Source organism: Lepidochelys olivacea (genome assembly GCF_965140295.1).
Source record: "Lepidochelys olivacea isolate rLepOli2 genome assembly, chromosome: 7".
Lineage (NCBI taxonomy): Eukaryota > Metazoa > Chordata > Testudines > Cheloniidae > Lepidochelys > Lepidochelys olivacea.
The window spans coordinates 89,448,334-89,461,041 of NC_140417.1; the positions used below are offsets into that span (position 1 = coordinate 89,448,334).

The 12,708-nt window shown below is 36.2% G+C and overlaps 1 protein-coding gene across 3 annotated transcripts in view; it reads right to left on the reverse strand.

Annotated features, from left to right (window-relative positions):
* Nucleotides 1–12,708, reverse strand: part of PRKG1 (protein kinase cGMP-dependent 1) — an 892,904-nt gene that overhangs the window by 47,643 nt on the left and 832,553 nt on the right. For all 3 annotated transcript variants that reach the window (XM_084633959.1, XM_084633958.1, XM_084633960.1), the window contains exon 10: nt 1,006–1,102. In XM_084633959.1, coding sequence (XP_084490085.1) covers nt 1,006–1,102 — 97 coding nt within the window. The remainder of the gene's footprint in view (nt 1–1,005; nt 1,103–12,708) is intronic.

Sequence of the window (12,708 nt, forward strand, 5' to 3'; positions counted from 1 at the left end):
CAACTTTCACAAACATCCAGTGTTATTTTTACAATATTTCAGAAGTAATAATACAAATACTGATTGATGGCTATATGTTTCACTACTTTTTGGTGATTGTCAAGATCTCAGCACTAAGGCGTTAATGTAAAAATAGTGTGTTATCCCTATACTTTTATGGAACGGGGGTTCCCCTTCATTTTTGAGATGGCATCAGTAACTCTGTTTACTGCACTGTACATAACTTATAGGAGTTCCTAACATACTGAACTGGTGTCATATATCAAGGACTCTTTGGTCAGCACAGTAATATAAACTAACCTTCAGTTATTAACATAAGTTTCTTATTCACTTGATATTTCAAATGGGTCATTCAACTGATAACATCTCATGTTTTTCCCTGCTTAATCTTTGCTTTTGATAAACAAACTATCCATACATACCAAAATGCCCAGGTAGATTTTGCATCATTTATATTTCTTCCTTGCAAATTTTGCAAGCAAAGAACATTCTTCTGTGAATTTCTGTTATTACAATTAAACCACATATTACAAAATAGCTACAGAATCCAGTTTTCTTGTTAATCAATGGCATTATTTGTCTCTGCTTCTGAATTGTTTTTTAAATTATCACTAATTAAGATTTTAGATTTCTGCTTACATTTTATCTTTAACATTTCTGTGTTCATCCATATCATATTTTTTTTATAAAATGTAAGCTATGTTCATAGGTAGTACTGTTTAAACATAAGACTACACTGGAGGATGAAGACAAAATGAATGAAGCCCTTAGTGACGGGATTTCCTTAAAGTTAACTGCTTGAGTTCATTCATTTCTATTCACTGTAAAACGTAATGCAGCTTTCCTCAGCTACTGGAAACTTTAGAATCCTGGATGTAGTTAATTTACAGTAAATCAAGTCCTATAATGAGGAACGACTAAAAGAGGGGAAAGCCGCATTTGTTCCAGAACAATACAATTATATAGAGGTCAAAGTTATTTAAAAAACAAAGAAAGGTTACCTACCAGTTCAACTCGTCCAAAACCTCCAACTCCAAGAGTGTCAATGATGTTGAAATCAGACAGTTTCAGGTTGGCGAAGAAGGCAGCTTCGGCTTCATATCTGGATTTTTTTATGTGAAAAAATGGAAATTTCTTAGAGGTGCAAACCTGGGTATTGCGTAAGATTGTACCTGAATGGCATGAGTGTGGAACAGGATTTACCTGTTTAACTTCCATCTTGTCTCAAAGTCTGTGTTTGTTCACACTCATAGTTTTGTTGGTCCCAATTGTAAAGTATAACATGTATTTGCACTTTCCCCCCAAAGTAGGAAAATCAAAGTTCCTACTGCATGTCTATAAAACAATTTTTTTGTTCTGTAATTCAATTCCAGTTATCAGTTGAATGCTACATTTTGACACTTCCTATTAATCTTCTGCTGTGGACTGTTTTGCTTTTTAGTATTTTTGGAAGATAAAGTCTCTCATATGAGTTTCCCTTATCCACAGGCTGGCAGTAGTTTCTATAAATGTTTATTGAAAGTAGCAAGATCATTAAGGTCCCTGGAGAACAATCACAGCCAAGTTACATGAAATTAGATCCAATAAGCTGAGGGCTGGTGTGCAAATGTCTGAAATGAATGACTTCAGACACATATTAACATTCCTAAAAATGCATCTTCACTTCTTTTACATTTATAAGCCTACTTGGAGCAGAAATTCCCAACTAGTATCCCACAGACCTGAAGCTCTCTCTTTAGCCTGTGTACAAGTGGCTTGCAATAAAAGTTCACAAAGCACTAACTATGCAAGCATGCAAATCTGACACATGCAAGCCTGCCAAAATAAGCTTCCCACAAATATACTTGTGAATATGAATCCCTTAAAATATCTCCTTGCTGAGGATTATGGTATTTTTAGAAGGCTCAGAAGGCAGATGGATGAACAGGAGCCACCCACTTAATAAACTTTGGACAAGGAGGCATTCAGCTGCCAAAAAAAGTCCCCGGTGCATGTGCATAGTCAAATACAACCTTTGACCTTCAGGAACACAGAATTGTATGTGAAAGTAATGTTGACAGGATTATGAACACAAGCATGCAGGGTAGGAATTGTTTAGTGAGTTTTCCAATATATAATATTTAATTTTATGCCAATATTTTGCATTTAGAGGATCCAAATAGCCTACAAACTGCTATTTCACGATAACATAACAAGCAAGCATGGCTCACTACAGATAAGGTTTTAATATTTTCTCATAATAATACAATCATGATAAAATGTTATAGATGATCATATACACCTATCCATCCACCTATCTTTTTAATGTAGCTTATCTATCTATCTAAACTGTTAGGGCTGTCACTGAATAATCTAATCTAATTCGATAATGGAATGTAACTAATTTACTCCCACTTTATTCCCCTCAAACCAACATTCTTTATTCTTTTTAAAAGTGAAAGGACATTGTGAGGGCAGGGAAAGCAGCAGTTGACCTGTTCCAAGGTAACAAAGGAGCAGAACAAAAAGGGATAGGGGATGGGGGCAGGGAAGGAGCTTGGAGTGGCCAAATATAACAAAGACCAAATTAAAATGTAATATAAGGCAATCCTATCTTGTAGTTTCTGATGACAAAATAGTTGAGTTCTGCTTTATTATTTATAATGTTGTCAGATTCTCTCAATAACCTTGAGCCTATGGCCAGAGCAGTCTGACTGCATCTGATATTGAAAGCTAATCAGTGCTGAGTCTATTTAGTATTTGGAATAACCTTGCATGACATGGCTGCTTACTGATCATTTTATACTAGCCATGATGTGCATATTAAACTGGCAACATAAAAACTAAGTGTTGTCGGTAAATAAAAGGTCTACTTATAAATCTCCTTATTTCTAAATAACAAAGAACAAATTATATTAGCAGTTGCAATCCAGTCAGGAAAGATGTTACTTCAGTCTGGCTGCCTGGACCGATTTAAAGTATAAATATATACAGTTTGTGACTTCTGATATTTTAGCCCTTTTGGCTGATTTGCTACATTTAATAGTTTCTAGGGTTTAGATGTAATGGTAGGGCTGAGATCCTGTCAAGGATTTGCACCCCAGTGTTGAACCAACTGATGGAATGCTTCCCATTTCCAAGTCACAAAGCACCACATTAGCCATCCTGATTCTGGCCTGTACCTGTGGAAACTCATTTTGTAATGGTGTGGCGGGAAGGAGCAAGACAATGTGGTGACTGGGTTTATCAAATGAGGAGTATGCACTAAACCAAGTCATTTATTCCACAACATAGCACATGTGATATGCACTTGGGGAGTGCCATCCTGGCCAACCCATGATGTCAGGGAGGCATAGGATCCGGCAGTCCAGTCCTGGGAAACTTGATTGGATTTCCCCAATGCTGAGGAAGCAGGGGATCTGACATGCTAAGTGCATGTTTTCAAATGTTGTTAAGGCCTCCGTGATCAGTTTTTACATAGGAAAGACATGGAATAAATTGTTTTCATTTCTATAATGCCTTTTATGCTGAAAGACTGCAGAGTGCTGCATAAATTATGTACAGTTCATACAATTCCACTTGAGAGGAGAAAGCCTGCCCCAACATCCCAAAATAGAGTACAGAAGAACAGGTGCTCTTTCTGATTCATGGGTATTCCACGAACCCTCTTTGAAACCCCCAGTACAAAAGAGCATTTTGCAGCGAGCATATATTCTTCATCTTTCTGTGTAGAGTCACAAAAATTGATGCTCTACTGACAGCTTTTAAATTGGGTTTTCTGTCTTAATAAAAAAAGTTAATTAAAAGAAAACATTTTTAAGCTTCTACAATGCACTATTTATTTTTTCTTCTGTTTGGCTAATTTTTTTTGGTAGATAGGCTGGTCTTCGGTCAGTTCAATGAAGACTGCAGAGCAAATTTTGTACAGTGTCCCAGATACTTTGTCATGGGCATTATAGAAAAGAAAGAAATGAATTATATATATTCTGAAACAAAAATATATGTAAAAGAAAGCGTACAGACCAGACAACAATCCTATTTTGTCTAAAAATGATAATTACACCCTAATTCTGTTTCATTCCTAAAAGTAAAGGTCAAACTCTAATCCCATTCAACCTCCTATAAAAGTAGGAGACTCACATCCTATCCTCATCTTAAGGAAAATTATTTAGGGCCAAATTCTGCCCTTATATATGTGCATGTAAATCCTTGAAAAAATTGAAGTCAGTCTGGAGTAACTTCACTGAAGTCAGTTACTTTCGATTTCCTGGGTGTCAATTAAAAGATTGGCCCACAGGCCATGGAAAGCTTTCTGTACATATCTAAGGAGAAAATTTAGCCCCTACCTCTAAGAGTCAAAGATTTGGATTGGGTTTTAGCTGTAGAGCTAACTTTAACAGGTGTCATATAACTCAACACTGGGAAAACCTAGCAGTAAATCTATAATATAATTTAAAGAAAAATATCAGAGTGAGAACATGCCTGTTCATGCCATAAATTAGGAATCAACCCTTTATCCTAGTTACCCTTAAAAGGATATGACTTCAAGCTACTTTCTTCTTATCCATTAATTTGATTGTGTGCTGCTTTCTAAACCAAAAACTGAGAGATACTGGAGTGTGCAGTCTCTCAGAATCAGTTTCAGTCACACTACTAATGACAGACAATGGGCAAATACAGTACGTTCAAACCATTCTGTCTACAACATTGAAATAAGAATTCTCAATTTCATGTAAAAGAGAAGCTGTATCTTATAATTTTACCAACTACACGTTACATGAGTTATTCTATAGTGAATTTGCTTAATTCCAAAAATATTCTCCAAAGTGCATTTAGTCATAAAGGAATAGGAGGGCAGTTCAATGAAATACAGATACACGTGAAAGTTAAATAATGTATATACACAGGCATGTCTTGTTTTGGGCAGTTCAAAGAAGCAGCTGCTGCCAGAGACATTCAGGTCCTTGGGAACCCACCCCAGCAGGGACAGGATGAAATGCTAGTGGGATGTTTATTACTCATGCTCTAGTGATAACTGGGGTGTTGTACAATCTGAAATAACTTGAATCCCCTTGGAAAAATATACACACAAGTTCTGGTCCTATTTCTTAATGATTTCCATGACAGAGATTCTAAAACCTTTCTCCAGCTGGCATGGCAGAAGTGTTTGAGGTAGGTTAGGGGAGAAGGTTATATACTAGATATCTGGCCTCATAAATTGGGTCTCCAGGTTTGTTTGAACTAGCCATGATCCTTTTTGACCTCTGGAAGGGTTGGTGACAGCCATAAAAATAATATTTAGTTATATAATTTAATTAAGTAATTAATGTATAGAGGTACAATGAGCAGCCACAGAGAGGTTCTGAAGTGTGGTTCAGTATGCAAAGGTCCAAATACTTCTCTGGACCATATTCAAATGCTCAGAAATTCTTGGATCTGGATAGCAGCTCAGTGAATTTGAAAGAAATTGGCTATACTGAGATTTCTGGTACTTCTTTCCTTACTTGGGTGAAGAAATATTTCAAGAACAACCTTTCTCAAGATATTTATACATTTCCACTTGTGGTCCTAGAACCACCAGGCCGAGGGCCAGGAAAATGACAAGTGAGAATACAAAGGAAAAAAGGTGGATTGAACTTTTTCAAACAAAAAAAAGTTGATGTGTCAAATGTGTAAGGGGGAGTTAGTTTATTCTTAGCGAACATGGATTCTCACCGAAGTATTCAGCTGATAGGAGGAAAAAAACCAAACATGCCTTATAACCCAAGTTATCCATGCAAAGCAACCAAACTTCTTTAAGCTGCTTTCAAGAATTTAGGCAGCGATTTTCAGAGGAGATGAAGGGAGTTAGGCAATCAACACCTACTGAATTCCAATGGGAACTGTCTGCCTAACTCCTTCAAGATCTTTTTTTCCTTAGATAAAGAAATACCTCACTCTTTTAATGGGAGAGATTCCCCTTGTTTTAGCAAACATTTAGGTGTCTAATCTCCTTGCCTTGGATGTTTAATGTCCATTTATGTTAGAAATGGACAGAAAAGGAGGTATTCAGATCCAAATAAAACATAAGCTATAGTTCAGTTTTGACGGTGACAAAATCTCATGAGCTGTTCTACTAAAATTTTTGGCAAATCTGCATAGAAGCAATTTTGCCACCTTATTTTTCTGAAATCTCATGAAAATGGTTATCCTTCTGATATCTCAGAAAACAAAACAAATACTAGAAATCAGGCTTCTTTTGGTTCTTGTTTTGGCAGGTTTTGGTCTGGGGGCTTGTTAGGGTGACCAGATGACAAGAACAAAATATTGGGACATATGGGGGGGGGTGTGGGAAGCCACAGGCTCACCCCCCACACCAGGGCTGGCTCTAGGTTTTTTGCTGCCCTAAGCCAAAAAAAAAAAAAAAAAAGCCAGAGTGCCGCCGAAGCAAAATATCAGGACAAATGGCGTCCCGACCATACACCAGTCGGGACGCGGGACAAACAACTAAATATCGGGACGTCTGATCACCCTAGGGCTTGTATCCAAACCACCTCCTTCTCAAAATTCAAAGAGTTCCAATCAGTGTCCTGATTTTATACCATATTTAGTATTAACTGAAGTTATATATTAAAAAAAAAAATTTAAGAGGCCCCAACCTGTTGCTGGTCACTGTGCAGAAATCCCATTGCACAGAATTTCCCATTAGTTTCAAACAGCAGTCACTGAATCAAGCTTTAGTATTTGTATAACACATGTTATGCTGGGAGGTTGTGGTGAGGAAAGCTTTTGGCCATTTGCATAGTATATTGGAATGTCCACTTTCCAACTATTTAACAAACAGATTGCTGCATAAAACTACAAAGAATTACTTTGAAATAAATTTTAAATAGGGCTTGAAATGTATCAAGAATCACCACAATCTTAATCACTCAGGCACTCAAAAAAGAATGAGAAAATGACACAAGAACAGAAATTTGTAATTACCCTATTATTTAGTTTTACTGAGCTAGCTAATAAATGAACTTAATGTGTTGGGAAACATTAGACATCTGTTACTAAGCAGTCATCTCCAATACAAAACTTGGCTTAATTCTATGTACACTGCCAACTAGATGTAAATTGTAACCAATTGGGAGCCAACAATAAACTCACTGAAACTAATAAAATGACTTTAAAGAAAAAAGAATTTCTGTGTCTTTTTCAATGATATCCGTTTATTCAATGGCTAATTTCTTGGGTTTTACATTCCATTTTATTGGCCAGCTGAATTGTTTCCATATTCTAGCTATTTTGCCATACTCAGCACAATTTTGCAGAAGAGATTTTTGGACTCTTTGTAGAATGTTAGATAAACTAGCTTTCTAGCATCTGGACGACTCTGTTCAAGTCTCGCCTACAGAAGGCCACATATGTTGTGTAATATGTAATAAGCTTTATAATCTCAACCTATTTAATTGGCACAGGACAATGCAGCAAAAGCAAATCTTATTTCCAAACAATGAATATTGCTTGCTCAGTAAGAATCTGCAATAAATTGGATCCGGAGTGGGCACATTTGTAGGACTAGTGCAGAAGGCTGCACAGTGCGAACTAGTACTTGTTCTAGCTCCAGGAATCAACCTGTATTTTAATCAAAAAAACATTCAATAACACAATCTAAATTAAAAAAATATTCGTCGTCTAAATCCCTTCTTCCCAATAGTCAAAAAGAATATTTTAGTTCTCTGTGAGCACTCTGCTTAAAGAATGTAATTTAAATAATCTATGAAGAAGTCAAACAAAAGTGTCTTTATTCTATGCATTGTGACCTTAACTATCTCAATTTCAATATCATTGAACTGACCTTTATTTTGTTGTGGTTTATCATTGCCTACTGATTTTCTTGTGCTTCAAACAAAAGCTTTGTAAAGTGGCATACTTGCCATCTTTGATATTCGTTTTCTGCCACTGGAATACTTATATATGTGTTGTGCAGAATTAGACGTACACTAGTGGGATGTGTTTGGTCTAAACGGGAACTGATGCAAAATCATTATGATTTGTTTCAGAAAGCACGTTACACCTAATCTCCTCCCTGGGTGAAATCTTGGCCTCACTGAAATTAATAGCAAAACTTTTATTGACTTAATTGAGGTCAGGATTTCATCCCTATAGAATCTTGTGTTTGTGTTACACAGAGAGCAGAAGGAAAGCCATTGCAACTTAGGGTCATCTCTAAGGCCTCAAGATACTTTAACATATGTAGCTGTAAATATGTGAATGGATTCCATTGAATACATTAGGATTTATGTGCTTAAACTTACACAGGTGCTTATGTAGCTGGGGATATTTTGTAATATGACAAGAACTTCTAAAATTGGTGGGTTTGATTATATTAAATAACACAGGCAATCAACCGCTGCACCAGAACAGTTTTAGGAGGAACTGTTACCCTGAACTGTGTATTGAAAATTTGTGAGCAAGCAACAGATTCTTCAGTGATGGTAATGAATCTGCTTTTTAGGATAAGCAAATTGAAGGTGATAAGATGGTTTAAATTACTGAAAGAATGAATTTCACCTAATGAAACTGCAACTTTGAACACTTAAGAACAAAGTTTATGAAAAATAATTGATCATTTCGATAATAAAGTATTTTTCTCACTTCTTTTCTCTATAATCTAGTATATGCACACTGTACCTTGTAAAATATACAAACTGCTGCCCTCCCATGGCTTCTGATGGCTATACAGATAACTTTCTACCCCAGTTCTAGGTACATTTTCTGGATTAGATTTGTGTACACCAGTTGGTAAATAGAAGTGCAATTCTAGGCACTGGTGGATTAAATTCAAGCAAAGAGTATTCATATTTGTTAGTAATGTAAACAAGAGGTAAATGGTATTATTGTTTCCATTCCCACTGTATTATTGACTGTCCAATTTTTTGTAATGTAGATTAGGATATTTATTTAAAGGTCACATTTGAAATATTTTATTTCTACTATATGTGATTTACCCTTGGAGAATATGGAATTTATGAACGAACACATGGGCAAAAGCAAAAAATAAACTTCTCATGTCAGTTTTGCATGAGATCCTTACCTTCAACTATGCCCTGTTTGTGTGGGGCACAGACGATAAATCAACTTGCACACTTTAGCCACATTCAGGCAACAGAGAGAAGTACGGAAGATGGACAGAATATATTACAAGCAGCATGATCCAGAGCCTGGAAATGCCTGTAAGCAGATTCTTGAGAGGCATTTTGTGTTTCTTTATAAGGCTGAACAGCTGCAGAGGTGTTGTCAGTCATCCTCTCAGAGCTCCCACCCTATGTGTGGGCACCAGTGATCTTCTATCGTATGCTCAGTGTGTTGGTCATCTTCAATATTACACACAGCTGGTGGAGATGTCCCTTAATGGACCATTGTAGTACAAAGAATTATGAAGATGATATTACTCTTTCAGGATTCAATCCTGCAAGGTGCTGAGCATCCCCAGCTCCCACTGGCTTCAATGGAAGCTGAAGGACCTCAGCACCTCCCAGGATTGACCCCCAAGTTATCATTAGGTGCAGTGATGGCTGAGATGTCCAAGTCTGAGTACAAGAGGCAACAGCAGTAGACTGAATTTTCCTGAGTGGAAAAAAACACTTGTATAGGTAATGCCTATGTTTTGTATCTCCTACCTCCAGGTACCCGTTAACTGATTTTTAGATGCTCTTTCATGGCACAAAAATGCCCTTTCATACAGACCCTTTTTGAATGAACACTGCCATTGGTAAGATAAAAATGTCAAGAAAGAGGCCTTTTTTTCAATTATTTTACTGACAAATATATAGTAGTTATATAGTAGTACAGAAAACTGTATTCATTTTTATGGCCCATCAAATCATACTAGTAATGTCCCATTACATCAGATTAGTTTATTAGTTCATTTATTAATACAGTATCACAAAATCATATTGGGACTTCTCCATTTATAGGAAAAGACAAAATGATTCGAAAAAGACACTGCACTGTTAGATAAAAATAATGACACAACAAGACTTTGACATCCTCTTATTGCAGGATTGTCATTTTTGTCCTCTACAGCTCACCAGAAGGGGCTGGCCTGTTATTGCTATGATTCTGAACAGGACCTTTTGCCCTTTCCACATGTATATGGAACAGGAGGCATTCTAGTATGTCCATACAGTCCATTTTCTGCACTTATTTGCTGTCCTCATGGTAGACCATATCTACAGGGGACAGACATAATCAACACTTGGAATAAAAACAGATCTTTACTCATTTAAACAGTAACAGACAGGTATTTGCTGCACTCCCCCTAAGAGCACCAAAGAGTAACAAGGACGAAACCATCACATTAATCTTTCACCCTAATCTTACTTTTTCATAAATATTAAAAGAAAGGGAGAAAGAAATATATATTAGCAGGAAAAATATTCTAAAAGAAGAGTGTAATAAAACCTTTCTTTAGTTCAGGTCTCCTTCTTCCAGACCAAGATCCTTCTGAGGTCAGCAGTGCAGTGGCTTTAATTCCTGGTTTAGCTGCTACCACTTCATTTTACCCTTTTTACTTTCTACTGAAAATCCAAATCAGAGAGATTATATTTGGATTTTTAAAAGCAATGAATAGTGAGCTTGTTGTGCTTGTGGCAACTATGCAATTGAAAGTTACAGCTTCACAGACAATTGCATTAAAAAGAAAGGTTTTCTTTCTTTTCAAGCTAATGTTGCTAAAGCTATGCATTTTGGATTAACCTACCACCACTTTAATTTACAGTGTACTTGCCTTTAATGAATTCCAAATCAGGAGAAATAGCATACCTCCTAGTTTAGATTTTCTAACAGAAAGTGAATTGAGTTGCAGCTAAAAGAGACATTAAAGCTATGGCATCACTAACTTCCTCTGGAAGGGGAAGGAGATCTGAAATTAAAAACATAAAGTTAAAACTAACAGAGAAGTGATTTTTCACTAGAAAAATATTTTTATTTATTTTCAAACTACATTACTTAAGAAATAGAATTATTAAGTAATATGCATGTAGTATCTAAGTTCACAACTGGTTCATAATAATTTTAATGTTTTTGAACTATTTTAATACTCAGACAAATAAGTCCGAATTCAAGGACACTGCAGAGTAGGTATTGTAATGGGTCCAGTTTTACACAGAACTGCCATTGAATGCACTCAGATTTATCTTAGATACAATAAATGAGAATGCTCTTCTCCTATTATACATGTGCAAAGTCATATCTTATTTCCAAGCTGATACAGTTGTATTTCTAAATGAAAAAAATAAATAAAATAATAGCAGCTACTTAGTAAAAGGATTATGCCTAAAGGTACTTTACACATGTTATGACTAGAAGTTAGTAGGATTATATCAAGAGCACTTTCCTTCTCTGGATAAATAATGTGTGGAGAGTACTTGATCAGCCTTAATTGAAAAACAAACCTGATAACCCTGCAAATAAAGTGAGAAAGATTGCCAGAAATGGCTCATCTCATGCTATGGTTTGCTAAGTTGATAACCTGCTCTCTTCTGAAGTGAAAAAATACATTATTCTTTTCAAAAAGTGTCACTGTTTTTGCTTTTGTCTGAGTCCAAATTCAACCTGTTGGCAGGAAAAAATGTGTATTATGCCTCCGAAACTTCTCATTGCAACAAGATGTGTTTAGGTGGCTCACACATTGTTTACTGCCATCTTACAAAATTCTATCTGCCCATTTGTCAGGAATAAATAATTTTTTTAATGGGAGAGTAAAATGTTTTTTCATTATCATCCTAACTGTAAAGTTTGGGAAGTAGATTTTGTATCTGACCAATTTGCATGACAATTTTGCAATTAGATTAAAAAACTACTGAGCAATTCACTGGGTCAGTCTTATTGTAAGGACAGACAAAGAAAATCCAAAGCAAATCTTTGGTCACAGTATTAATGAGTTTACTTGCAGTCCTCAAATAAAATTGGTAACTTCCTTAAAATGTTAAATTGTACATTTGATATGCCTGAGAACAACAGAAATTTTAATGTAATCAGCTCAGACACCAAATATATTTGATGTAAGAAAATTCTTAACATGAAACAGAATTAAAGCTCTACTCTAGGCTCAGATTTATTGTGCCAACTGAACAAGAGTTCACAAAAGATATTTCACACCAATTCCTCCTGCTTTTATAAATTCTATAGCTATTCGTATGGAATGCTATTGACAGAGGATGGGATTTTCAAAATGCCTTAAGGGAGTTAGGCATCCAATTTCTATTGAAAACCAATGGGAACTTGATGCCTAACTCCCTTAGGTGCTTTTAAAAATGCCACCCAGAAATAGTTATATCATGTACTTACAGTATTCAATGCCGAATTCTGCCCTGCTACTCACATAGGCTGAAAAGCCCACCTTCTTTCTTGGGCATTTGGTGGAGATGGATTGCTGGGATGGAGAGGTAGTGGGACTGCTGATAGGTGTTGATGTTAAGGAGGGTAGGTTTTATTTCCCCTTGGGCAGTTCATTGAACCTACTGAGATGACTTAACATGGGGAATCATCTCTGCACTGATGCTGAGTCCAGTGAAGAGCTGAAGGGGAGGGTATCAGTCCCTGATCTAAGGACTGCCAAGGCCAATTTAGTCCAAGACAAAGTCCTGACTAATCTAATTGCCTTCTATGACGAGATAACTGGTTCTGTGGATGAAGAGAAAGCAGTCAACGTGTTGTTCCTTGACTTTATCAAAGCTTTTGACACAGTCTCCCACA